We start from the raw sequence: 27,137 nt of genomic DNA, 5'->3' as shown, positions 1-27,137 counted from the left end.
AAAACGGAGCTGGAAAAGCAAAGGTAAATAATTAATGGCTGTAAACTGTGCCAGGAAACAGTGAGTGGAACAATTTGATAGTGGAAATGTAAGAGTGTGTATACATTTTGGCAATGAATTTGTGAATACCCTGTTACACACCTTTCTGCCAAAACCATGCTATGGCCCATGTGTTCCAGTTACACAATGTTTGTGGGTATGAGTACTCAAGCCATAACTGCCTCTGAATTTCATTATGAAAAAATTGCAAAACTTTTAAAAGGTGCTAGTCTTTCACTTCCTTTTACTGGGCTTAATATAGCCTGATGGGAAATCACAAAGGTCAGCAGGTATCCTCTGCTTGATAGTATATGCTCTTAACTACGTAGATCAAGAATACCAATTTAAATATTACTTAGGTACAAATTTTAAAACACTTCTCCTACACTGTGCTATTTCTTAAAATGAGCCCCTAATGTGTTTCTCTTTGCTTTGCTTCATGTAGGCCCTGGTTAATTCAGTATCACTTTGATAGATTTACCATTTCAGTTGCATAGGAGCTCTGCAGTATTTCACATAGAGGGATGGTGTTGGAATGTAGTGAGGGAGGAATTAATCTGAAGAATATATGGAAAAGATCAGATGCAATATTGATTTTTTAAAAGAAAATGGAACTTCCTTTAAGGAAGTATGAGTGAGAGAAACTTGCCTTACATTTGCATGCTGCTATGTACCATTCAGCTTTAAACTTAGAAAAGCAGGGTGTAGTTTGCTGTGATATAAATGTTTATAAAAATCAATGAGTCTTTTTACCTGACCTAGAGAAGGCACTGCTGCTCCACCAAAAGCCAACTTCATTGAAGCAGATAAATATTTCCTTCCATTTGAACTGGCTTGCCAGTCAAAGTCTCCACGCATTGTCAGTACTTCGCTGGACTGCTTACAGGTGACTGTTCTGTTTAAACTTGGACAGAGAGAAAGGGAGAAACATGCAGTTAGAAAAATTGTGTGTGCTGTTGGCGTTCTTAGAGCAAAGAACTAATATGTCCTGGGTACCTGCAGCTGTGGAGGTACCCACCATGGCTGCCTAGCCACATAAGCCACACAATAATGGTTATAACCAGACTCAGCTGAAAGTGGCATGTCAAGTCTTTGAGTCAAAGTCAGAAGTGTGTGTTTAGTTTTATAGTGAAGCAAGACTTTATTGAAGCTCATGAATGCTTACATTATTCAGTAAAGATGTTTGATCTGTGGTGCTCTAAAAGGAATATTTACCATGATATTTTGTATGGTACTGATGTGATGGGAGGGCAGACTGGGATCTTTCTACCTTGTTCCTCTTTAGACTCTTACAGAAAAAAAATGAATGCGACTAAAGCTAGAACTTTTCTGTTGTGAATAAGTACAAAGATCGATGTTAAAAATTTTGTCTGGTCACAATAAGAAGAAATGGTTTGGGTGGAAAAAATCTTGTGATACTTACTAAATCTGTTTTGCTTAGATGTGTGAACAGTCCAAGGATTTGGTAGCCAGACTATTGATGGTGTTAAATTTTTGTGTTAAAACTGGTTAAGTAAGGTATGTGGTGTAACACCTCCTTTTTATGATGTACTTAAGAGCATATGATTGTCTGACCTGCTTTCTTTCTCCTAGAAACTCATTGCGTATGGACATATCACTGGCAATGCTCCAGACAGTGGAGCTCCTGGAAAACGACTGATTGACAGAATAGTTGAAACCATTTGCAACTGCTTTCAGGGTCCTCAAACAGATGAAGGAGTACAACTGCAGATAATTAAGGTATTTTAGTTGGTTCACTTTGGTGCAATATTAATTTGCTTTCTGTCTTTGATTTTGTAACCGAAAAAAAAAAGTTGTGCAAAGAGCTTGACCTTCATCTTCCAGGCTAGTGATGTTTCATTCCTTCCATCAGTGAATGGCTGTCAGCCTTTGACCAAAGGCACGGTAACTGTGATGCTGTGTCATGCTCTGTCTGCTTTCATGTCTTTTTCCAGAGAGTTCTGCACTGTATGTTCTCAGCCAGGCATAGTAGTACCAGTGACGCATGTTCTGGTTTGGAGATCTGCTTGGGCTAACAGAGCTGGTTAGGTTAGAAGATGGTGACCCTTCTGGTAATCTAATTTGATGGCAGGGTATACCAGTTGGCCCTTTCACAGAAATTATGCTGTAGAATATAATAAGTTTGTCATTTGGAGGTGGAATATCTCCCTTAGTGGAAGACTAGTTGTGATATGTACGCGAATGAGATGTGTAGAACTTCTGTTAAACTTTCTTTGATTTGAAATGTTTAAGAGACCTAGATGTTCCTCATAATGTCCAACAAACAGATTAATGTGTTTCATAACAAATTCACTGATTATTATGGAAGAGTTGCACAAAGTGTATTGCTGTCTACATGCTTAGATTTCATTTTTACTGTGTCATGGACTTTTTCAGGCTCTCCTCACTGCAGTAACATCTCCGTATATAGAAATTCATGAAGGAACAGTTCTTCAGACTGTTAGAACCTGTTACAACATCTATCTGGCCAGTAAAAATCTTATTAATCAGACAACTGCCAAAGCTACCCTTACGCAGATGTTAAATGTCATTTTTACACGGATGGAAAATCAAGCTGTATGTAACTATTACTTTTGCTTCTCTCAAATGTTTAGGCTTGATAAATTAACATAAAATTTTTTATTACTATTTTTAAAGTCTGTCATTGTAGTTGGATAGCTATTGTTTTTTAATTTTAAAAAAGCCTGTAAAATCCTGCAATGAAGTATACTCATTAAAATCAAAATATGAAGCTTATTGATGATAACAAGGTTTCACACTATAGTTTCTGCCAGTAGCCTTTATGTAAACAAATGATGGCATGCTTTTAAAATAAGACTGAAGAGCATCTTTTTAATTTGACTGATCTTTCATTTGATTGTACTTTCACTGTGTCATACTTGTTAACATGTGAATTCACAACAAAACATTATTTATCATAGACCACTGTTTTCCCTTATGTTTTGTGTCTTACATTAACTTCTTGGTATTGTTTTTTTCAAGGTACAAGAATCCAGAGAAGTAGAAAAAACAAATCAGCAAAAATCCCAGTCTCCTGCCATTCAAGTGGAGTCCAAGTCTCCAAAGGTTGGTCAGTTAAAGCACAGCTGTCAGGAAGGAAAATCTACTGCTCCTGTAAGTGTGGAGTTAACAAACGGGGAGCCTGAGAGGGCAGAAAATGGAGATGTGAAGTTGGAGCAGGACCAGACTCTTTCAGAATCAGGTGAACAAGAATAGATTGCATCTGTTGCTTTCAACTATGATGTTTCTATTTGAAAATGCTCTTTTAGGGTATTTGGGGGAGAAATGACTGGGGTTATTTGCTCAAATCATGCTTGTATTTCCTCAGTAGTTATTCAGAGTATACAGGCCATCCTTAGCATGCCTGCAACATTACCATTGAAGGAAGGCTTGTGTTTTCCCTAAATTTCTAGTACAACTATATATAGCTTTTATATAGAGAGAATTAGAATAGAATTTGACTTGATTTAGGTTGATAAAGGAGAAAGAAAGGAAGAGAAAAAACAGTTTGTGGGAATTGACAGAATCCCTTTGGGGTAATTGAAGTCCTGTGGTGCAAATAATCTGTATTATGAAGAACTTATTGTAAGCATATACTGCATCCAAATTAGGAATGTAGGATATTCCAAAACTAAAAGTTCAAAACAGTTATTAAATACAAATGTCAGAATCACTGAGTTAAAAATGCTGTGCTTTTTTCTAAACAATGGAAGTAACCTCAATGAGTATTTTTGTATGACTTCTTGGAAATGGCTTTAGAGGAGAGCTACTAAAGAAAATCTTACCGTTTTTAACCCTTCTGCCTCTGTCATGTTTCTCCCTTTCGTATTCCTAAACAAGAGTAGTAAATTCAAAATTATATCTTTGTGTTTCATTAGAGGAAACAACTGATGGAGGAAAGGAAATGGTTAAAGGCATCTTGGAAGATGTGGTCAAGTCAGCTGTAAAAGGTAGCAAAATCTTCTGAAGTAAAATAGATGCGTGTGTATTGGTCAACTTTTATTCATGTGACTATAAAATAGTAGAAGTTATTTTTTGTTAGTAAGTATCTTGGCAAGAACACCTACTTAAGGCAGTAAGAACAGGTGTTTTTTTAAATTGTCTTACAATATTCTTCTTTTGCTGGTTGCTGAGAAGCTTTCTGGTTTACCAGTACTGCTTCTGTCCCACTTTGTTGTAAAGCTTTATAAAGTCATGGGATAAAAAGCTTCATGTGTGATTTTAACCAGTTTTACTTTTTCCCATTTAGTGGCTGAAGAAAAGCAAGTAACAGAAACAGTTAAGACTCAACCTGCAGCAGAGACTACAGATATTGCTCTCCCTGACTCTGGTAATGAAAATATACAAACAAATGGGATTCCAGAGGACGGGCAATCTGTTTCCTCTACTGATAATCTTGTAAGTAACTTCACTAGATGATAAGGTATATTTGGGAAAGGAGAAATGTTTTTATCATGCCAACTAATACAGTGGGATCAAGGGAAGGGACAGAACCTCTAGTGTGTGTGCTGCTCGGCTTCAAAAAGGAAGCAGCAACTACAACTTCAGTAGATGCTGAAAACAGCTGTTATAAAATTTATTATGCTACTTGTATTTTAATTCAGGGTGGGGGTGGAGGGGAAGAGTCAGTCAACATGTGTGAAAAAATCCAGATCACTTGTAGTCCTGTTTAGGTTTAGTTTTACACTTTGCCAGATGTACTGTATTTATTTTAATCTGTAGCTAATTCTCATGAGAGCTGTAGAATCCTCCTGATTGCTTTGTTCCTTTGTCTGGCTGGGGATCTGATGATGTGTTCCTTGCCCTCAAGGAAACAGATGTATCTGGAAGTCAAGCTGCTGCCAAATTTTCCCATGTTCTACAAAAGGATGCCTTCCTTGTGTTCAGGTCGTTGTGCAAGCTCTCAATGAAACCACTTGGTGATGGACCACCAGATCCCAAGTAATGAGACTGTATTTATTACACTGTCCTTTTCAAGTAGCTTTTGGAGAAGGTTAAGTAGCTGCTGTACAGTAAAATAAGTGTTCAAAACTAATCTGTTGGGCACTTGTTTCAGTTAGCCTGGTGAATCTAAGATTGAAACTTGCTTCAAATTATTAAAAAAATATTTGAGAGGTTTCTTATTTTCTTTGGGTTTTTTTTTTTTGTGCAATGGGCTTACTAATCTTGTCAACTGAAGTTGCCTTGACTATAGTATTTGTGAAGTTTTTGATGGGGGAGTAGGGGAATGCTTCTTAGTAGTACTGAGTTGCATCTGTTGTCCTAGTCTAGGATGTTAATGCTCTTGGCAAATCTTCAAATAAAGATGGTAGATATGTCCAAAGCTATTTGCAGGCTGACTTCCACACCTCCTGCCTCCCCACCTTGAAATGAATTAAAAGAGCAGTCATTTCTTCTTGACATGGAAGAAATACCATAGTGGTCATCTTGAATACAAGTATATATACAGAAATAAAATTAAAATATATTTTGAATTTTTTCTAGATCCCATGAATTGCGTTCTAAGATAGTGTCTCTGCAGCTTCTTCTCTCGGTTCTGCAGAATGCTGGTCCAGTTTTCAGGACACATGAAATGTTCATCAATGCAATCAAGCAATATCTTTGTGTAGCATTATCTAAAAACGGAGTGTCTTCTGTTCCTGATGTATTTGAGCTCTCTCTTGCCATCTTTCTTACGCTGCTTTCAAATTTTAAGACCCATTTGAAAATGCAAATCGAGGTGAGAAACGTTTATCATTTCTGTGATGCTCTAGTTCTCAAATAAAAATACTGCAATGATGACAGCTGGAACTTAGAAGCTAATATCTTGTATTAGTTTAGTAAGCAAACAAAACTACTGTTGTATTCAAATTCTAATATGTGTGAGATGATACTTTTCAAGAGAAATTACTGACTAAAAATGCATTTGTATGTTTGACATGGTTCTAATAAGTTTCAGATCATCAAGTCCATTACCTCATATATTTTGCAGGTGTTCTTCAAAGAGATCTTCCTGAATATTCTAGAGACTTCTTCAAGCTCCTTTGAACACAAATGGATGGTGATTCAGACTTTAACTCGAATTTGTGCAGGTACTTCCATTGCTGTGAAAAGCAGTCACTTCCTCTGGCAGCAGATAATTATTTTGATGACAGATGCCACATGTAATGTTTAAGTGTGGAAAAACTGAATTGGATCCCACAGTGCTTGGGTTAAATGTCTGGATACATCCCCGCTGCCTGCTCCAACTGTGGGACCTTTTAAAAAAGCTGTTACACTGAATCTTAATGCTTGCATTTTCTTTTTATTTTCAAGATGCCCAGTGTGTAGTGGATATTTATGTTAACTATGACTGTGATTTAAACGCTGCTAATATATTTGAACGCCTCGTAAATGATTTGTCCAAAATCGCACAGGGACGAAGTGGGCATGAGTTGGGAATGACACCTTTGCAGGTAAGTAAAACAGCTTTGAAGATAAGGTTCTGTATCTTTCATAAATGGTGTTGTGTGCATCGTATTGATGCTTCCAGTGGTTTGTGTTGTCTGTAACGGACTGATGTTACTTACTTTCTGTTAGCTAATTTGTAGTTAGATGCTGATGATTTTGCTGTATATTTATGTTGTGACTAGGCTTGTTCTGGGCCCTTTTGTTGGGCTGCCATGGGAGAGACAATGAATTGAGCCTTCCTCTGCCTTAATCAAATGACATTCCTTCTGGGGCTTATAAACCAGCAGTAGCTTAGTTTTGTTTGCTTTGCACAAACCTTTTGTGGCATATCTCCACCACAAGTATTTTATTTTTTAAATTATGTTTTCCCAGTTCTTAGAGAATGGAGTATAGACTGCTTTCAGCAAGAGCAGAGATTTCTGACATGGGCCTTGTCCTGTAGCACTGGTTTTCTAGCCTAGCCTAATGGCTTTCAGGGCTGAAGTGAACTTTTTGTCACTGTTTGCCTTGAAACTGTGTGCACCTCACATATTTGTATCAATGGTTGATTTTATTTATTTTTTTTAATTCCCCTCACCCCTGCTGTGGTCCTTTGACCAGAAAATGGAAGTAAAAACCAGGAGAACTTGGCTTCAGATTTTTAATAGAACTGTTTACTGTACAGCTAAGGTGGTGAGACACTGTCTTGCTTGTGGAGAGACCTGACACTATAGAGGCTTACTGTGTGCTCATGATCATTCAAATGCAGGGGCTGCGTTTAGGATTCGCTGTATATTGCCCGTTAGTTGTACTCCCCAGTTGTCAACAGTTCTCAGCCATCTGTTTAAAGCAGTTGGAATAAGTTCTGGTGTCAGTCTGGTTATGGTTGTTTTTGGCCCAGATGTTTCCAGCCTTAAGTTATCAAGGGACAGAAACCTTGTATATAGGTTTCCCTCTAACTGACAAACTTGCTAAGATTTTTGAATGGTGTGATGTAAAGCCTTTCTAAAAACCTTTGGATATACATATATGGGTTCAGTTTTGTGTGGTGGTTTTTTGTTGTTCTTTTTTAGGAACTAAGTCTGAGGAAAAAAGGACTTGAATGTTTGGTATCTATTTTAAAATGTATGGTAGAATGGAGCAAAGACCTATATGTGAACCCAAATCATCAAGCTAGCTTAGGTAAGATTATTTCCTTATTGAGAGACTAATGTAGTAAGTTTGTCCCTGTGTTTATTCAGTGTTTAAAACCTATTTAAAAGTGTGGATGCTAGGTTTTCACATAACAATTTATTTATACAACTTAAGTATTTAACAAAGAGTTGTTAATGCTGTTGCAGTAACTGACTCTCCGAGTGCGGTACAAATAACCAGGTTCTGTTGAAGAGTTCTAGCCAGGCTGTTGTTCACATTATGAACGCCAGCTTTTATACAGCAAGACATGTGACATGCAAGAATTTCTCCATAGTTGCTGCAGCTCTTCTGCCTTTTGTTGGATTGTTGTAGAATTGCATCAATATAGCATCTTCATGTAGTGTGGACTGCCAACATGTCTATGATAAAATAAGAATATTGACTTAAATTTCTACTAAAAAGTTATCTAACAAAATGCTTTTGACTGAACAGGATAATTTAAGCCTTGCCCTGTTTTTAAATAGGTTCATATAAACCATCTGAACAGGAAATGGTGGAAGGTAAATGCCTTGAGAGTGGAGGAAGACGGAGCAGTGTCAGTTCCTTGGACTCCACTGTGTCATCAGGAGTTGGAAGTGTTGGTACCCAGACTGCTGTTCCAGATGATCCTGAGCAATTTGAAGTCATCAAGCAACAAAAGGAAATAATTGAGCATGGGATAGAACTGTAAGTCCAGTATGTCAGGAAAAGTTCACCAGTAAAAAACAAAAACAAAGAAAAGGCCACACTGTGTACACAACCATATTGTGTCTTAAACAGTAAAACCTGCAGGGGCACTTCCAAAGTGATCTTAATGCTGAAGTCTCTTTTGGGCTGTTGCCAAAAGTTAGTGCTGGAGGCTATTGTAGTCAGAAGGGTTCAGTAAAGTTGTGTGAAGTGGAGGATGGTTTCACACCTTTCCTTTGTGCTGGTTCAGCCGAAGGAGAGAGGAAAGTGTGTGTGTGTATACCTAGAGAGAAATTGGTTTGAGCAGGCAGACTTAATGTTGTCTTACAGCTCTTACACCATTTGTTGTCTTTTGTTTAAAACAGTTGGAAGAATTAAATTGTTCTTCAGCTATGCTTTGCTTCTTTTACATTAATTTGAAGATCTTTGTCTGTAAGTGCTTTAAAAAGTTCTTGGACAGCAATGTTTTTAGCACTTCGAGGAAATTCTCTAATTTTTAGTATTTCAAAAGGGTGAGTTTTTAAGTGAGTTTTCCAGCAAAAACTCTTAAGCTTATCACCATCTGAATGTACTTTACAAGATGGTAGCTGTATCTTACCACAGGCTACATTTGTTGCACATTCCTTTGACTTTAACTAAAAAAAAAAAAAGAGAAAGCTACAGTGCAGAGTCCTTAGTTTTAAAGGGCTCTGTAAAATGACAAATTTTATAGGCTGTGATATTTTGCAGTTGTATGTCTCAATTTCTCTGTGTTTTTGTCCGAATAGGTTTAATAAAAAACCAAAGAGAGGAATACAGTATCTCCAGGAGCAGGGGATGCTTGGCGCCACGGCAGAGGACATCGCGCAGTTTTTGCACCAAGAGGAACGCCTCTGTTCTGTAAGACTATGTGCAACATGAGAACTCATACTCTTGCCCCTGTCATCTTCACCCCTGTCTTCTGATGTCTGTATGCACTCTTTCGTTAGTTCCTGTTTCATTAATAAGAAATAACTGAAATATAATATAAAAAAGTAACTGAAAGTGTAAGGGTTCTACTGAAGGTACTTCAGTAGAGCTGAAGCCCAGTGCTCATTTTACTTACTCGCTGGCCCAGACTTTATTGTAAATAAACGCAGCTACTTTATTAAAAGGTGTTAAAGGGATTCCCTGTAAATGGGAGCGTGGGTTTTATCTGCATTGCCAGCAGTGGAACACCATGTACTGCAGTGACAAAACGTTCTCTGCTGCATGTGAAACTGGGCACAGTTCTGTTTTCCTTGGCTCTACAGTAATGCAGATCTCACCTTGGGGCTCAGTGAGGGAAGCAAGACTGTGCAGAGGAAAGGTGTGTTCTAATGATGCTGATTTCTGGTCACCTCTCTAACGGCTGCTCTTCCCATGCAGTGAAGTGTACCTGTCTAACAAAACCGAGAGCCGTGCAACTCGTGTTTTAAAGTTTAATGCAAAGCTGGCAGTTGGATTACACAGTAATAACTGTCTCTTGTGTTTTTAGACTCAAGTAGGGGAATTTCTTGGGGAAAGCAACAAGTGTAACAAGGAAGTGATGTATGCCTATGTAGACCAGCTTGATTTCTGTGGAAAAGACTTTGTCTCTGCTCTGCGTATATTTCTGGAAGGTTTTCGTCTGCCGGGTGAAGCCCAGAAGATCGATAGGCTAATGGAGAAGTTTGCTGCTAGATATATTGAATGCAACCAACGGTAATTGAAAACCTTTGTACCGGAGGAGTGGCTGACAATGGCTCTATTGTTTGTGGCCCTTAGGGGCAAGGTGCACTCGTAGCAGGTCTGGAGCTTCTGTGGGCTTGTGTGAGGAGCAGAGCTTGTTTCTGCAGTCTGTGCCGACTGCTCTTCAGCAGCTATGCGGAGCTGAAACTTTGGCTAGAAAGTGTACTGATGTTGCAGTTCCATTAAATCCCAAATACTTGCTAGAAGGAATTAGTGGAAGAGGGAAGCCCTAAGTGTGTGAAATTATTTCTGTATTAGCTACTGTATCAAACAAATGTAGATCAGTCAAGTGTAAACAACAGTAACAAAAAGTAGCAATTGTTAAAATTAAAAGTATGTGGCACAAATACAGAAGATGTCACATATTTCTGCTCTCTCATTAAACACTGAACAAAATGTATACATGTTAGCTGACATCAAGTAGGCAGTGTTGCCATTTTTTTTCTAATGCAATAAGCTACCACTAAGTTTAGCTAGGTCCTCAGGCTTAATTGGTTCCCATTTCTTTCTCCAGTTGGGCATCACTAGACTGCTGTTGTGTAATTCCTTATGAAACCCTGGGAGTGAAAAATAAACTGTTCTTCAGCTTTTGTAGGATTACCCAAAGAATAGTAACATATAATATTTTGGTAACGTATTTGAAAATTCATGTCATTGCTAGTTTTCACCATTCTGAAGATGATGCTTTTAGTTTTTTTTTTTCCTTTTTATTTGCATGTTGAAACACTTGGGGCTTTGTACATTTCTAAAGACTAATTTTAGGCTCTCTCAGTTCTTTGGTTGAATGCATAGCACTTACTAGGTATTTTTCATGGGTGTAGAAATAGAGCTAATGGATTGAGGAATTAGGGCTCTAAAAATCTGTTGTTTTTTTTTTTTCTTCCCTTAGGCAAACACTATTTGCTAGTGCTGACACTGCCTATGTTTTGGCATACTCTATTATAATGCTGACTACAGATTTGCACAGTCCACAGGTAGAAATTTAAAAACCTTATAGCAGTTCAAATTTCCCTGGAACTTGCATTCAGAATCTGACATCCAACTTCCATTCTTTTTTACAGGTAAAAAATAAAATGACAAAGGAGCAATACATTAAAATGAATCGAGGAATCAATGACAGTAAAGACCTGCCAGTAGAGTATTTATCCACAATCTATGAAGAAATAGAAGGAAAGAAAATTGCAATGAAAGAGACAAAAGAATACGCAATTACAACCAAGTGTAGTAAACCAAGTAAGAAGGAACTGGGAGCTGGAAGGACCTCAGTGCTCTTGAACCATTGCTGTAACTTTCAGGGTGGCATAGTGGAGTTCAGAACCATTTTTGAAAACATCTTTGTGCAATACATAAATTACATTTAGAAGGGCTAGTATAGATATTTGGAATGGAACTGGCTCAGTTATTCCTTAATGCTGCTAATTCTGTGGTGGAAACAGCTGTGTCAGTGCATCTGGCACCATTGCATAGAGGAACTAGAAACTAGATGTTTGGTTTTAGTGGTTTTTTGTTTGTTTTTTTATATGGAAGTGTGAGGGGAAAAATGATAGAGTAACTGAAGGTGGCACTTATTTTGCAAGTTAGCTTCTTGGTTTTGTGTGCTAGACAACAGTGGGTGTTGGGTTGGGTTTTTTGGTCTCCTTATCAGTAGCATGTCAAAGTTCAGAGGCTGGTATATGCCATAGTCCTTTTGATAATGTTTGAAAGACATGAGTTTGTAGCGATTTATAGTCATCTATCCTCTAGACCAAATGAGGGCTTCCAGGTGTAGTGTTTTCTAGAAACCAGGTATCTCTCAGCTGTACTCTGCTTTTTTAAGAATAACTGATACCAATTTAATTCAAATTGGTGAATTCTGAATCTTCAGCATACTGTTTTTTTTCAGTGTTTTCTATTCCATTTGCAATCTTCCCAGATCAAAATAGGAATGAAATTTGATTTGCTTGAAAATTGTAGTTGAAAACTTTAGTCTGAGGATAAATAAGTTGGTTTTTTTATCAAGTTGGTGAGGGCTAAGAAGATGAAGGATTTTCCATCTATTTTTACAGGCTCCATTTTAACAGAGCATGCCTCTCTGACTTCCAATAATTACCTCATAATGTGGCATATAATAAGTGCTGAATTAGTTTATTTGGTATGGAATAAAGTCTTAAGTTGGAGTGTTGGTTTTAGTGCTGAAATTTTTTGCTTGCAACCTAGGACACCTTCCAAAGTTCTAACATTTTGGAAGATTTTTATCTTTAAATTTAATTTGTAATGCTTTATTTGATGCTTAGTTTGCATGATACTCAATGCAAAGATGTGGAATATGCTTTTATAAAAAAAGAAACCAGTGCAGCTGTGTGGTGTTCCCCTTAGGTGTAGCTAATGAAAAGCAGCGAAGATTGTTGTACAACCTGGAGATGGAACAAATGGCTAAAACAGCTAAGGCCCTCATGGAAGCTGTAAGCCATGCAAAGGCTCCTTTTACCAGTGCCACTCATCTGGATCATGTCAGACCTATGTTCAAAGTGAGTGCGAAGTCCTCCTGTCTTCATTGCTAGGTTTTAAGCCATGGAAAAAGTGGAAAATTAATCTGAAGAATTCAGTAGTGTAACAGCTGGACTCTGCATATATCTGGTCTCGGTGACCTGGTGTTTTGGGCTAAAATTGTAAGATTTCTGAACTGAGTTTCTTCCTTTCTTCAGCTTGTATGGACACCATTGCTGGCAGCTTACAGTGTTGGCTTGCAGAACTGCGATGACACAGAAGTTGCATCCCTGTGTTTGGAAGGAATACGGTGTGCAATTAGAATAGCCTGTATCTTTGGAATGCAGGTGTGTATAAGACTTAACATGGGCCTTGGTAAGGGCACTGTAGGCTCTGGGAGGGAGATGAAGAATTACTAACAACCTATACTTAGAAAATGAAGCGTCTCATCTAATTTCCTGAAGTGATACAATACTATATTACAGCGTCATTTTAGTTTGTTTTAAGATACTGATACCTCCAAGCTTTTCTTCCAACTCTGCTTCTCTTTTTATTGCTGAGTGTCCTGATTAGAAGCATTTGCTAGCTTGCCTCCTTGTCTCCTTCAACTGGAAAGTGCTCTAATATATCTGCCAACTATACATAGAAGGAAAATGGTGTAGGCATGCTGGACGAGTAGCTTTCTTTAGATCTTCAGGGACTTGATTACAGTGCTTGTTCCTTTGTTTTGTAGCTTGAACGAGATGCTTATGTACAGGCCCTTGCTCGTTTTTCCTTGTTGACTGCCAGTTCCAGTATTACAGAAATGAAACAGAAGAACATAGACACTATTAAGACACTTATTACAGTCGCTCACACAGATGGCAACTATCTTGGGAACTCCTGGCATGAGGTAAGAACTTGATTAGTTGAAATAGTGCAACTGCATTGTCCTTTGAAAACTCGCAGGATTTTGTTCTATTTTTGGTCTTCGGTAACTGCATTTAGCTCCCAGCATGTGTCAGAACCCTGTTTAAAATATGGATGCAAGTGCATTATTTTGTTAGTGGGCTTATATATATATGTGTATTTATATATAAAATAATGCTCTGCTTTTTTTGACAGACCTTATAGACACTGTGTGACCAGTATTGTAATTTTTGTAGGTGTTTTGATATGGAATTAAAACCATACTAGAATCTTATTTTACTTCACAGAATTCTGCACAGAAACTACTGTGGTGGTGTTCACATAAACAAAAATATTCTAGCTCACAGATTCGGATTTGTGCAACATATAGCAACTTTTACACCATGAACACATGAAAAATTAGGGCTGAAATAACTAGGTGGGGGTAGGTAAGGATGACCTGTCAGGATCTCATATATTTTCTTAAAGCATATTTTCCAGGGCTCTTTGGTCAGATCTAAATCTGTGCTGCTGCTGAAAGGGGCATTCCTTTTTTTTTCCTGCTGCATTATGGTCTCTGGCTAGTGTGATATGAGCCAAAAGCTACTCTAGCTGACAGATTACTTGGACCTGGCTTACAGCATACCCTCACAAATGCTTGTGCCAGTCCAAGGGATGTTGCAGTGGCAAAGAGAAAAGAGAGAGTCAGTTTTGTGCTGATGGCAAGGCACAGTTTTGCTGTTTTCACTGTCTGTTGGAATGTTGTTACTCAAAGTGGTAGCTGCAGTAAGTCAGTCTCTTCATCTTGCTGGGACAGTGGACTCTCGTAGAAGATAAACTGCAAACTGTTTGTAGTTTTGTGAGGAGTAATAAAACATTTCCTCTAGTAGTTAGATCCAAGTTAGATTTTTGGGTACTAGTTGGGTTTTTTACTTGTATTGGAATGATTTGTGGCAGGTGGTGGTCTTGAATGAATCATTCAACTTCATTTCCAGTTGTATTAGCGATGTTTCAGCTACATCAAAACTGTTATTGTTAAAGTTGTTTTAAAGGTGAGAAAACCTGGGAAGATTAAAAATATTCAATATAAACGTATGTTGGGAGTAAAAACATGATGATGTTTAAATATTTTTGGTTTTAGATTCTGAAATGTATTAGTCAGTTGGAACTAGCACAACTTATAGGAACTGGAGTGAAAACTCGGTATTTATCTGGCTCTGGGCGTGAAAGGGAAGGAAGCATTAAAGGCTATGCATCTGGAGGGGAAGAGTTTATGGGCCTGGGATTAGGTAAGATTAATAATCTTGATGTTTACAAAGATGCACATGTAAGTGAAGTGTGATGGTTAAGAAAGCTCAATGTTATAAGATATTAAAATCTATTTACTTGCTTCCAGGAGAAGTTGTATGGGATTAATGACACTTAAAAAAAATGGAACTGTATATTTCCAGGTGCATTCATGATTACCATATCTCTTCTAATTTAGCACTTGGGTTAAGATATATAACAAAACTCCTTCAGATTTGTTAGTTGGAATGTGTTGCTGTCAAAACTGTTATAGTGTACTTACCAAGTCATGGTTTTGTTACCATTATTATCAATTCTTTCTTTTCAGGCTCTGTTTTTAATAGTAAAAACGTAAGCCTTTTGTCTTTAGGAACTAACAGGTGCTTCAATGGTCAGTAATTGTTTTCCAGAGGCATTTTAGCTCTCCATGTTGGGTTTGCTGTTCCAGTTCCTATTTTTCTTACAGTATGTGCAAGAAACAGATTTTAAACTGTAAATTAGAGGAACAAGGCACACTGCCTTAATCTTTGGAAAACCATCAAGGAAACCTTTTTAATTTGAAAATACTCTGGAGCTGATGCTCTACACAGTGATGCTGCTGAATAGAACTGTGCCAAGCGTTTACTACTTGTATCTGACTTAGAGTTAATATTGTAAAATAGTATTTTCTCATTTCCAATCTTAATAACAGCATTACATCATCTTAATAATCCTGGTGGTCAAAGCACAATGCCTTAAGGGGAAAAAAATGCTACTTACTAGATGTTTAATTTTCTGATAATCTGGCAAAGGCACCATCTGTTCCATGTTAAATTACAAGCTAATGGGAAGCAGTAGTCACTTTTCTTTGTCTATTTATATGAATTTGGGGTTAATAAATTATGATTTTGTGATGCTAGATACCGTTTTACTGGCTTTTATTGCAGGTAACCTCGTTGGAAGTGGAGCTGATAAAAGACACATAGCAAGCATTCAAGAGTCTGTGGGAGAGACCAGTTCACAGAGTGTAGTGGTAGCAGTAGACAGGTACTGAGAGTATCATTGCTTCCTGGGTAAAATATGATTTGAAGTTACTGACCAGCCTCACTTTAACTGCTCTGACCGGGGCTTTTGTTCTTGAAGCTGATTTCTCTTCTGAGAAAGATGCTGGTACTTAAATGCTTTCTCTGGACCCAGTAAGTACACCTCTTTAGGCATGTTCACAAAAGAGACTGTTATTAAATAGTAGTATAACTAACCTAGTGTATTGTGAGAAGGGGCACTGTGTGTATGTTTGTGCCTTTTCTTTGAAGTAAGCCAGTGAAGACCCAGGATTAGGTTGGCATTACAGTATTTAATTTTTTTTTTACAAATCTGTCTCATAATTGTCGCTAATTTGTGTGTGTATTCTGTGTATTTGGTTTTTGTTTTTTTCTTCTTTTTTCTTTAGTATGAACAGGACAGGTATCTGAAATAAAGAAATGCTATTAAGTCATGCAATTTTAGTTGGTCTTGTGAACTTCAGCATTTCTTTAGTTGCTGTTCTTCAGCTCTTTATTCATCAGTTGCTGCATTCTTGTCCAAATCATCATTTCTCTCATCTGTCATAAATTGTTGTCTAAAGAGATGCTTCTATCATAAACCATGTGTTGGAAGGGGACTTTTTTGTAATTATTGAATCATAGAATCATAGGGGTTGGAAGGGACCTCGAAAGATCATCTAGTCCAACCCCCCTGCCAGAGCAGGATCACCTAGAGTACATGAATTGAAATTATCGGGCAGATCTGTAGAATCACACATTCAGACTTGTAATATTTATTGTAACAAAAATGTTCATTACCTTATCGAAGTTTAAAAGTTCTGGGAACATTGTCCACTTATTGGTGTTCTGTATGAATTGCAGTCAGTGGTCTGAAGTCCTCACAAGACTGAAAAACTGAAGGGGAAGTAGGGACAATGATACATCCATAGTCTTTCTGTTCTGATGGCCACAACTTAAAGTATTCTTGAGCCACATAAAGATCAAGCAGGTGGCTGGCATTTGGTGAAATCTTGCAGCAAAGCTTTCTTAGTGTCTTTTTATTCTCATCTACGAAACGTAACATACTATCATCCAAATGAGTGTTCCAGCACTATGTGCCCTGGATGACAGTGAGAGCCTGTGCCAGTTTCCTGCAGTGAGGAAGCAGCATAGTAAACTGGGACTTGCTGCAGGGAAGAGAATGCTTAGACTAGGAAATGGCTGCCAAGGAGTAAGAATAAAATAATTGCAGAGTCCATGGCATGGGAGGTTGTAAAGTACCTCCAGGAGGTGTGCTGACGTTTGCCTGCAGCACTAAGATGTGATTGACTCTTGTGGATGCACAGCTAAAACTGAAACTTGTTTATTTGTTCCACAGGATATTTACAGGATCAACTAGGCTGGATGGAAATGCAATAGGTATGTCTGCTGACCTTCTGGGGGGTTGCAGGAACTCTTGCACTGCAGCATCCTGAACTTACAGTAGTGTGTCTTTCTGTGCAGTTGATTTTGTCCGGTGGCTGTGTGCTGTTTCCATGGATGAGCTGGCTTCCCCACACCATCCACGCATGTTCAGCTTGCAGAAGATAGTGGAGATATCCTATTACAACATGAATCGCATCAGGCTGCAGTGGTCACGAATTTGGCATGTGATTGGAGATCACTTCAATAAGGTATTTTTTTAAATCAAGTTACAGAGCAGACATGAAGAGCAGAACTTCTTTAATCAGCTTTTCCCAAGTGTTCTTAGTGGTGTGACATTAAAAAACAAAACAACCCACAACATTAAAGGCACCACAAGAAAGCACCTGTTTAAAAAGCTAAAGTGTATACATAGGAATGGAAATGTTTATGGGAATTGTATTTAATCCTGTCTTTATGTGGTTTTGTAGTTTTATTTTTTTTTTTAATGCTGTTATCTTACCGACTCGGTTTTCTTCTAAAATATATGCAGATAATCTTGGAACAAGAAAGTTGTTTTCCTTAGGAAACTGGACCATGTTTGGGAGGGTTTTTTTAACCAAAGTTCTAGGTTGATTTTTTTTTTTTCAGAATCTAGCTGACTATTATAATTCTACACTCATTGGATGCTAAATCCACAGGTCTGTTGAGTTGGATCAAATGACTGAGAAGACCCTCTGAGAAAATAACTATCTTTTACATATCTGAAAACTAGAACACGCATTAGTGATTTTTAGTGGACTGATATGACACTTATACGAGTAACAAATTAATAATTCAAATAATACATCAGGTGATGTTTGAAAATATGCTTTTCTTCTAGGTTGGATGTAACCCTAATGAAGATGTTGCCATCTTTGCAGTTGACTCGTTAAGGCAGCTGTCAATGAAATTTCTTGAGAAGGGAGAGTTAGCCAACTTCCGCTTCCAGAAAGACTTCCTGAGGCCTTTTGAGCATATTATGAAGAAGAACAGGTGTGATGCACAATTTCTGTGCTAGCTTGCTTTAGTCCTACTTAAAGATGTTACTTGGTGTGGGTTAGATTGTCGTGTACGTGGAAGTGGCAGTTTGTGCCAGTGTAAAATTGTGCCTACTCTTGTTTTTTTAAGATCCCCAACTATCCGGGACATGGTAATACGCTGTATTGCTCAGATGGTCAACTCTCAAGCTGGTAACATCCGTTCAGGCTGGAAGAATATCTTTGCAGTCTTTCATCAAGCAGCATCAGACCATGATGGGAATATTGTGGAGCTGGCCTTTCAAACAACAGCACACATAGTTAGTAAGTAATGTTTGACGTGAGTACCCAAATTAGCTAAGGTGCTGTGATGCTGGTTTAAAAGGCCCATAAGAGACTTTTGTATTTCCAGGTAAATAACACAGATTTTGCAGCCAGACTGTATAAACTGTGCAGCTAGGTCTTACCTGTTAAGTTTCCTCATTGCTATGGACAGGAAAAATTATATATAGTTGCCTGTGGAAGTTTGGAGTAGATTGTTCGTTGGTATGTTGCCCCATCTGTCACAATAACTTGTTTTGGATTAAGGAATGCATTGCAGGAACTTCAGTGCTGTTTCAGTAGTGTGTGGTGGGGAACATAAAGCTTATGATGCTGGTATATGACTGCTTGTAGAGTTTAGTTCATGCAGCCTACCTGCTCTAAAAGCACTTTTGAACAACGTACTGTTGCAACTTTCAAAGGAAGACAACCAACTCAAATATTCCTGAGATGGACCTTTAGTATTGATTGTAGCTTTCTTGAACATCCTGAAACTACCCTCTTCCCATCAAGTAGCATGGGGAAAAAGAGCCATGGACAGCATTAACAAATGCAAGTAGTGACAAAATTTTTTTTGCTAAGTTGAATTATGTAGATCTTTGGAGTTGTAGTTTGTTCAAAAGCTTGTATTTATTGGATTTGTTTTCTATTTTTTCTGTCCCTTAAGTCTGCTGTGTAACTGCATTTTCCTGTCTTGCTACAGAATGTGAATAATTACAGGCTTAGATAATTTAAATGTAGGTAATTTCATTCACAGCAAGGAACCTAACATCAAGCTTTGCTCCTGTTATTTCTCAAAATGTTTTAATCTGTTATATTATAAAATTGGTTATTAACCTGAGAAAATGGGATGATTATGAATTTGGCTGATGGGGTATGATGGGGAAGAGTACAAGGGAAGACAGAGATTCATATTTAACCTACACAATCTAGTCCTTTCATGCTTGTCCATTCAGCAGTGTGTACCGTGGCTGACACATGTAGATTAATGCCAGTTTATCTGTGGATTTTAATATCAGTAAATTTTGTTTGTTCTTCACAGCAAATATTTTTCAGCAGCACTTTCCAGCAGCAATTGACTCATTTCAAGATGCAGTGAAATGTCTTTCTGAGTTTGCCTGCAATGTTGCATTTCCAGACACCAGCATGGAAGCCATTAGACTGATTCGCTATTGTGCAAAATACGTTTCAGAAAGACCACAGGTATTTCCTTTAATTTTTACCCTTGTGTGTTCTTATGCTGTCTTCTACTGTTACACTGAGACTAGTTTTCAAACTAAAAAAGAACTTTCAGACTCAAACTTCAGTCTCCCAGTAACAAGTACTTGAATTAAAAGCCTATTCAGAATTAGGAGTTGTTTTGGTATTGTGTAAGCTGTAAACTAGTTTCATTAAAAAGCTTTAAATCTTATCAGTCCACGCTGGAAGTAACTGAATGAAAGAGTCCATTTCTTTTTTTTTAAATAGCGTTAGGGTGACCTGGAAAACAATAATTCTTATTTTGTCACTCTTAAGTATGCCTAGTTAATTTGGTTACAAACATGCATATTTTTCTACATCAGTCTACTGTATGAGTACTTAATATAATAATTACTTTGCTGAAAAGAGCCTGGAGTTAGGCTGCAGTTACATGTTACCATTGCAAGATGTGCTTGATATATTCACTGTCCTGGATCTGGTTTATGCCAAACTGACTACCTGTATTAATATAATTGTTGCCTTTCACTATTAAAGTTGCTTCCTAAAGCCCAAACCTCTGCAATTTGTAAATCCTTTAGCACAACTTCAGTAAACCAGTCTTAAGTTTCTACTTTCTGTATATTTTTTTCTCCAGTATTTTCACAAATAGTTGCGTCTCAGATTTATAATTCCATTTTACAGGATTTCAGTATTACAGTAGAAACTAGGCTAACTTTTCAAGTGTCTGTGCAACTAGTACTATCTGAATCTACCAAATTTAAAGATTTTGAGATTTTTTTTTTTTGAAAAATATCTTTTTTCTCGCCTGTCTCCAAGGTATTAAGAGAATACACAAGTGATGACATAAATGTTGCTCCTGGGGACAGAGTATGGGTCAGAGGATGGTTTCCCATTTTATTTGAACTTTCTTGTATCATCAATCGTTGCAAATTAGATGTTCGAACAAGGTAATAAAGTGTTTCTTTTTCTTATTCAGGGAGTGAAGAAATGACAGGTACTCTTTAACATCTTTTGCTTTATTTGGGTTTATTTATAGAGGCTTAACAGTGATGTTTGAAATAATGAAGAGTTATGGCCATACCTTTGAAAAGCACTGGTGGCAAGATCTGTTCAGAATTGTGTTTCGGATTTTTGATAATATGAAACTCCCTGAACAGCAAACAGAGGTAAAACCAAAAACAACCAAAAAACAAGTAAATATTAGAGGCTGGTGGTTTTTTTTTTAAGAACTCAAACAATGAAGGCAGCAGTTTATCTTGTCTTGTCCGTGTTTTTCTATCCTGTACTTCTACAACCCTAAGAACTGTTACATTCAGCTACATCCTGTGGTATGTATGCAACTTGCCATGGTAGCCAATGACCTATCTATCTGTTCTCTTGGAATATTTTCAAGGAGAGTATTTACACTTTGTTGTGAAATCTGTAGTTTTCTGAGATGGCCAATTAAATGCTGAGAAGACACCTGCAGAAATGAGGCTTTTTGGTTTTATAAGTTCTACTCCTTAGAATCAAAGTCTTTTGTTCAATAGCTGTACATAAGCCAAGTGTTGTCATTGTAGAAGAACCAACATTAAAACAAATCTTTTTTTCCTCATAGAAATCTGAATGGATGACCACTACATGCAACCATGCACTTTATGCCATCTGTGATGTATTTACACAATTTTATGAAGCTTTAAATGAGATCCTTCTTCCTGACATACTTGCACAGTTACACTGGTGTGTAAAACAAGGTAGCTTATTTACTTCTATCTTTTGATTAATGTATTTTTTTCTCATTACTAAAGGAGGGGAAAGTTAACTGAATTTTGGAAGAAAAAAATTACTCTAAGCACAATATTATGTAATATATGGATGCAGTATCCTCAATATTTGAGCATCATTCTGTTTAATCTGTTTGGCAGCTCTTCTGTTAATGTGTTTATGTGCTGTTGTCACAGACTACCTTGCAGAAATTTTAAGTTTCTAATTGGTGTTTTTCCTTCCTTTTTCTCACTGTATGCTTCCTTTCTGCTTCTCTCCTCTCCTTTGTATTCCCTGTTGGGATTTCAATCTCATTAAGTTTATTTTTAAACACTATGGTTTTATTCAGTAGGTTCCTAAGCTTGATATCATTGTAGTATACTTTATAAGTAGAGTTTGAGCTATAAATGCATTTCACAGTAGTGGTAAAAATTTTTCAGGGTGCATTAGAGAATAGAGAATTCTTAATTTTAGAGAATTAAGAGATTTAATTACGTAAATTAATAGACAATGCTTAATTTTTCATTGATATTGTAGAAATTGATATATATGGAACATTTCTTTCACAGATAATGAACAGTTGGCTCGATCAGGTACAAACTGCCTAGAAAACCTGGTAATACTGAATGGACAGAAGTTCAGCCCTGAAGTCTGGGGTCAAACATGCAATTGTATGCTAGAAATCTTCAAAACTACTATTCCTCATGTGTAAGTTCATTAAATTTAATTCTCATATTAATAGCTGATCTGATTCCAGAACAATAGTATTTACCTCTTTTCTTTTTTTTAACTTTGTGAAGCTTGCTGACATGGAGGCCTGCAGGACTGGAGGAAGATTCATCTGAAAAACATTTGGTAAGAGTTAATTCAATGCAACAAACTAACTTAAAGGGTGTTGTGTGAGGTTAGCTTTCAAAATATTTTATTGTAGTGATTACGCTTGACAATAAATACTGGAATTGGCATCTGCTTGTAAGTGGTGTCTTTGTAAAATAAGCTGTCAAGAATGGATGGATGCAGGAGGTGTATGAATGTAAGATTAATGAAGTCATCTGAAAACTGATAGCTGGTGTGTACTTAGTGTTTTCAATTGCCAGCATTGTTCTGCATTCTATTCTAGGATTTAGACCTAGATCACCAGTCCTTAAGCAGCATGGATAAAAATGCTTCAGAAAGAGGACAAAGTCAGTTTTCAAATCCAACAGATGAGAGCTGGAAAGGTGGTCCTTATACAAGTAAGAAAAACATGCAGTATATTAAATGAACTTTTATAGCCACTCTTGCTCCACTTCTGTAGTTCTATAGAGAGAGTTTTTTGGGCACTGAGGCTTGGGGTACGTCTTTACAACATCTGTTTATGCCTTGCAGAGAAATTTTTTCATTATAAGATAATTCACAGCATCACTAAATATCAAAGTACTAGCTAGCTGCTAGCCTGTTGGAGTGAACTGTCATAAACTACTTCTGAAACTTGTGTTACTCTGTTTTATTAGACCAGAAACTATTTGCTGGCCTCCTTATAAAGTGTGTGGTACAGCTGGAGTTGATACAGACCATTGATAATATTGTGTTCTACCCAGCAACAAGCAAGAAAGAAGATGCTGAGCACATGGCTGCAGCTCAGGTACCATTAGACTTATTTATAACTTTGTTGTGGCAGTAAAGTACAAAGACTATTGAGTGCTCTGAGGCTTATTTACAAAATAGATTATATAGCCTCATCCTTTCTGATTCACAGCACTACCATGAATATGTGTATCATTACTCCTAAGATGGAAGGGTGGTGTGTTTTTGGTTTTGTTTTTTTTTGGACTGCCTCCAGTGTTTCCTGGCAATCTGTACCTGAAAATGGAATCCTGGAGTTAATGGTATATGGTCTTTGAAGTATCAAAGCCTATATATTTTAAGCTTATATACAAAGAATGTTACTGACACTCTCCTCCCCCTCTCTCTCTCCCCCCACCCCCTGTAGCGAGATGCATTGGATGCAGATATACACATTGACACAGAAGACCAAGGAATGTATAAATACATGTCTTCACATCATCTCTTTAAGTTACTAGATTGTCTGCAAGAGTCCCATTCCTTTTCAAAAGCCTTTAATTCAAATTATGAGCAGCGCACTGTGTTATGGAGGGCAGGTGAGGCGTTTATTTTTAGGTTGAAAATACTAAGCTCCACTAACAGCTTTAGCTACCAAGACATAAAAGCATACCACTGCAATGATCTCTACTGTCCATCTGACAGGGTTACGTGCTGTTAAGACTTGTCTTCTTTCTGATGATTTGAATAACTCTGTTTGCTACGTTATCTGCTTTTCTGATTGAAGCAGAGCTACACAATTGGTGCTACTGTAGTTAAATATCTTTATAGGTAGATTAGATCTCAGTCGAAATGAAGGAGGATGAAATACTGCTTGGACAAGAAATCATTACTGTTCACTAGTGGAGGTGGTGTTGATAAACTTTATCTATTGGCTAGTACCTATAAATGTGAATGTTGCCTCTCTCTCTATGTGTAACTAATTTCTAGGATTCAAAGGTAAATCAAAACCCAATCTCTTAAAACAAGAGACCAGCAGCTTGGCTTGTTGCTTGAGAATACTCTTCCGAATGTACGTGGATGAAAGCCGCCGAGACTCCTGGGATGCTATACAGCAACGACTGCTGAGGTAAGAGCATCAGCTCTTCTTCAGACAGGATGGTGCATCCATGGATAGAAATGTTTTGGTTTATGTTGCTGACCAGGTGATGTATCTATCTATCCTCATATACTTTACACTCTGCTAAAGTTAGTTTAGCAATAAGGAAGCAATCTACGTGGAGTAAATGAAGCACTTTCTTGCCTGATAAAAGCTTTCCTTTACAAAACTGGTGGTGTATGAATACTTTTCACATCTGAGTGCATAGTGATATTCAGAGGTATAATAGGGTACAAGAATGTAAACAGAGTGCAGTATAAGCTGCTGTATATCTGAAACATGGGTAAATGTAGAAAATATGTTAAATTAATATAAAAAGGTATTCAGGTCCTCTTTATTTGAAAAGTGACTTGTTGGTATATAAAAGTTCAGAGTACTAATCAAACATGAAGAACTTTTAACCTTGTTTTAGGCACTAATGCAGTGGATTTCAGTATTGTTCTGATTTACCAGCATCTGTGGACATACTAACCTTTCTAGGGTGTAAAAGAGGATGTTACATTCACTTTTTTAATTAAAATAGCATGCCAAAAAAGCCATAGTAAGGGGCACAGTTTGTACCTTGTGTTCACAGTCTACAACAAGCACCAGAATTTATTAATACAATAGTAATCCCTCTTTAGTCCATGATGCTGAGCTCTGCAGATCTTTACTAAACCCATCTAGATTTGGAGGGAGAACTTTCATGTTGCTCTTGCTTAAGCTGTCCCAGTGTAAGGATCAGGAAGTGTCTGTAGGCTGAAGGTGACAACACTTGTAATTACAGAATGTTTGAGGAAAACTGGACTCTTCCAGCTCTGACTCCATGGTTTTTTGTTGATAATGTGAAAACTATTTCAGTCCAGTTGTCTGTAACAACTGCTGTCACAGAAAAAACGCATGCTGGCAAATTTGTGTAATTAAACTTGTTGCACACAACTGAGAATTTCCCTATGGAAATGCATCTTGCTTGGAACCAAAATACACTGTGAAAGGGCAAATCAGTGCATGCTTTGCCTGGGTTTCCTTTGTGACTCGTCGGAACCGTGTCGTCTCTTTAGCGTGTGCAGTGAAGCCCTGGCGTATTTTATTACTGTGAACTCAGAAAGCCACAGAGAAGCTTGGACCAATCTCCTGCTGTTGCTCTTGACAAAAACATTGAAAATCAGTGATGAAAAGGTAAGAACAGGCTGGAAGACATGTCTGTTTATTTCAGGTATTCTTTTTTTAATTTGTGCTTCTGTTGAATTCAGTGTTTTATTATCATCTATATTGCAAGGTGGCTACTTCTTACTTGCATAGCATATCCTCTTCTTCAAATACATCTCCATTTTTTTGCAAGCATTCTACATTGTAAAAGTGGGACTGCGTCCCTGAATTTCACAGCTGCCTAGAAATGATGGTTGAATTACTGCAGAACTTTCATGTAAAGCACAATGAGTGTGCAATAAAGGGTGGAGTTGTGCTGCATTACAGCTGCACATGGCAAAAAATAATTTTCAGGATCTCTGCCCTTTTGAGGGAAAGGTGAATGCAAGTATTCACTGCCTTAGGACATGCAGAGAAACTTCTGGAAGTTGCTTAGCTCTTTTTTTAAGCTTTTCAATACTGTTGAACTTCATCTTTTTTTGAAGTATTTTTTTTCCTCAAAGTGTTCCATTGTGTAGTTTGGAATGTTTTACTGCTATTTACCAATGCGTTAAGGAATTGGTAGTAATGGTGGCTTGGCTTCTCCACGTAGCAGCAATTCAGTGATGTGCCTGTGGTTATGGTGTGTTATAAGAATAGTCATAACTCTCTGTAGATAAAATGGCAACTTGGCCATTCTTTAGTACATAATCCCAGTATCTTTTTATTACAAAAGTTCTGTGGTAAAAATATTGCATTAACTTTCCCTGTAAATAATACTGAGCATTATTAGGAATAGAATAGAGGACAAAGCATTTTTTTATGTAAATTCAGGACAGATTTTCACCTTGAATCCTGTTTGCAGTTGTGAACCCCCATGTCAGAAGGGGTGTAATGGAGCTGGAAAAGGGTAGAGAGACAGGAATAAAGGATATAGTCTTGCTTCCATCCATGGAACTGTATGTAGGTTAGACTTCTACTCATCTATCTTTTATCCAGAAAACAAATAAAAATAAGAGGTGCATAAAATCATTATGAAAAGAGGGAAAGGACTGATAATGCTTATACTGTAAGAGATGGTGAATGAGAGTGTTGGAGATGGCAAGTCACTGTGGGGGGGGAACCTTGCAAACATAATGGAAATACTTCTTCACACACTGGTTCACCTGTGGAAAGCTTTGTTATGTATCATGGATGATACTTTGAAGATGCTGGAGAAAGCAACTGGACACATCCACGCCAAAGGGGCTGTTTCTACAAGTAGTCCCTGATACTGCCCCTAGCGTCAGAAATACCTGAGCCTCCAAATAGTCTGACTCTGTTTTAGGGAAGTCATGCCTACTGCATGCTCTGTGTGTAGTTTCCTGGGGTTATCTGCTGAGGCTGCTGTGGAAAACAGTCACTGGGCTAGGTGGCCCTTTGACTGGGTGAGACCTTCTGTTTTAACAAGTTGGTGTAGCCATGAACGTGGAAAAACTCTGTACTTACCTGTAGTGATAGAGAATAACGCTCTTTTTTTCATATCTTCTTTGATAGTTTAGGGCACATGCTTCAACATATTATCCATACTTGTGTGAAATCATGCAGTTTGACCTGATTCCTGAGCTTCGAGCTGTGCTGCGGAAGTTCTTCCTGCGTATAGGCGTGGTGTTCCACATCTGCCTGACGGAGCAGCAGGGGCGGACAGCGGGGATGAGCTTGGCTTCCTGGCAGCCCTGAGCAGGGCTGGGTACTTCGGCTTCCACACAAAGCTGTGTTCCAGAGATGGATTAAAGTGGATGGGGAAAAATGGGACCCTGGTGCATTGACACGGCAGCAAGTTACTCTTACCACAATGGCGTTTGGGGAGGAGGAAAATAAATCCTGTTCTGTCCATCCTACAAAAGTATCAGCAGTTTTATTTAAGTTATTGCTTACAGAGTTAATACAGTAGATGGTGAAGTCTCT

General features: G+C 37.7%; 1 protein-coding gene across 1 annotated transcript; it reads left to right on the top strand.

Moving 5' to 3' along the window:
* On the top strand, positions 1-26,909 carry ARFGEF2 (ADP-ribosylation factor guanine nucleotide-exchange factor 2 (brefeldin A-inhibited); the record flags this gene model as incomplete). The annotated part of the gene is made up of 38 exons (XM_008938746.1): positions 1-23; positions 802-925; positions 1,633-1,779; positions 2,437-2,616; positions 3,043-3,262; positions 3,939-4,010; positions 4,310-4,458; positions 4,871-5,001; positions 5,545-5,779; positions 6,032-6,131; positions 6,355-6,494; positions 7,542-7,650; positions 8,127-8,328; positions 9,096-9,207; positions 9,824-10,029; positions 10,946-11,030; positions 11,118-11,289; positions 12,412-12,563; positions 12,741-12,869; positions 13,256-13,414; positions 14,552-14,699; positions 15,624-15,723; positions 17,077-17,117; positions 17,202-17,371; positions 17,983-18,134; positions 18,270-18,442; positions 19,482-19,642; positions 20,456-20,586; positions 20,676-20,805; positions 21,237-21,372; positions 21,952-22,090; positions 22,183-22,237; positions 22,503-22,617; positions 22,876-23,006; positions 23,355-23,523; positions 23,915-24,053; positions 25,124-25,241; positions 26,727-26,909. Coding segments are annotated over 38 exons (5,238 nt in total), but the record flags the coding sequence as incomplete, so codon positions are not given.
* Between the last annotated feature and the right edge of the window lie 228 nt (positions 26,910-27,137).

The sequence above is a fragment of the Merops nubicus genome, unplaced genomic scaffold (assembly GCF_000691845.1).
Source record: "Merops nubicus isolate BGI_N331 unplaced genomic scaffold, ASM69184v1 scaffold13494, whole genome shotgun sequence".
Lineage (NCBI taxonomy): Eukaryota > Metazoa > Chordata > Aves > Coraciiformes > Meropidae > Merops > Merops nubicus.
The sequence above is the reverse complement of the archived record's forward strand: the minus strand, read 5'-3'. Positions and strand labels throughout refer to the sequence as shown.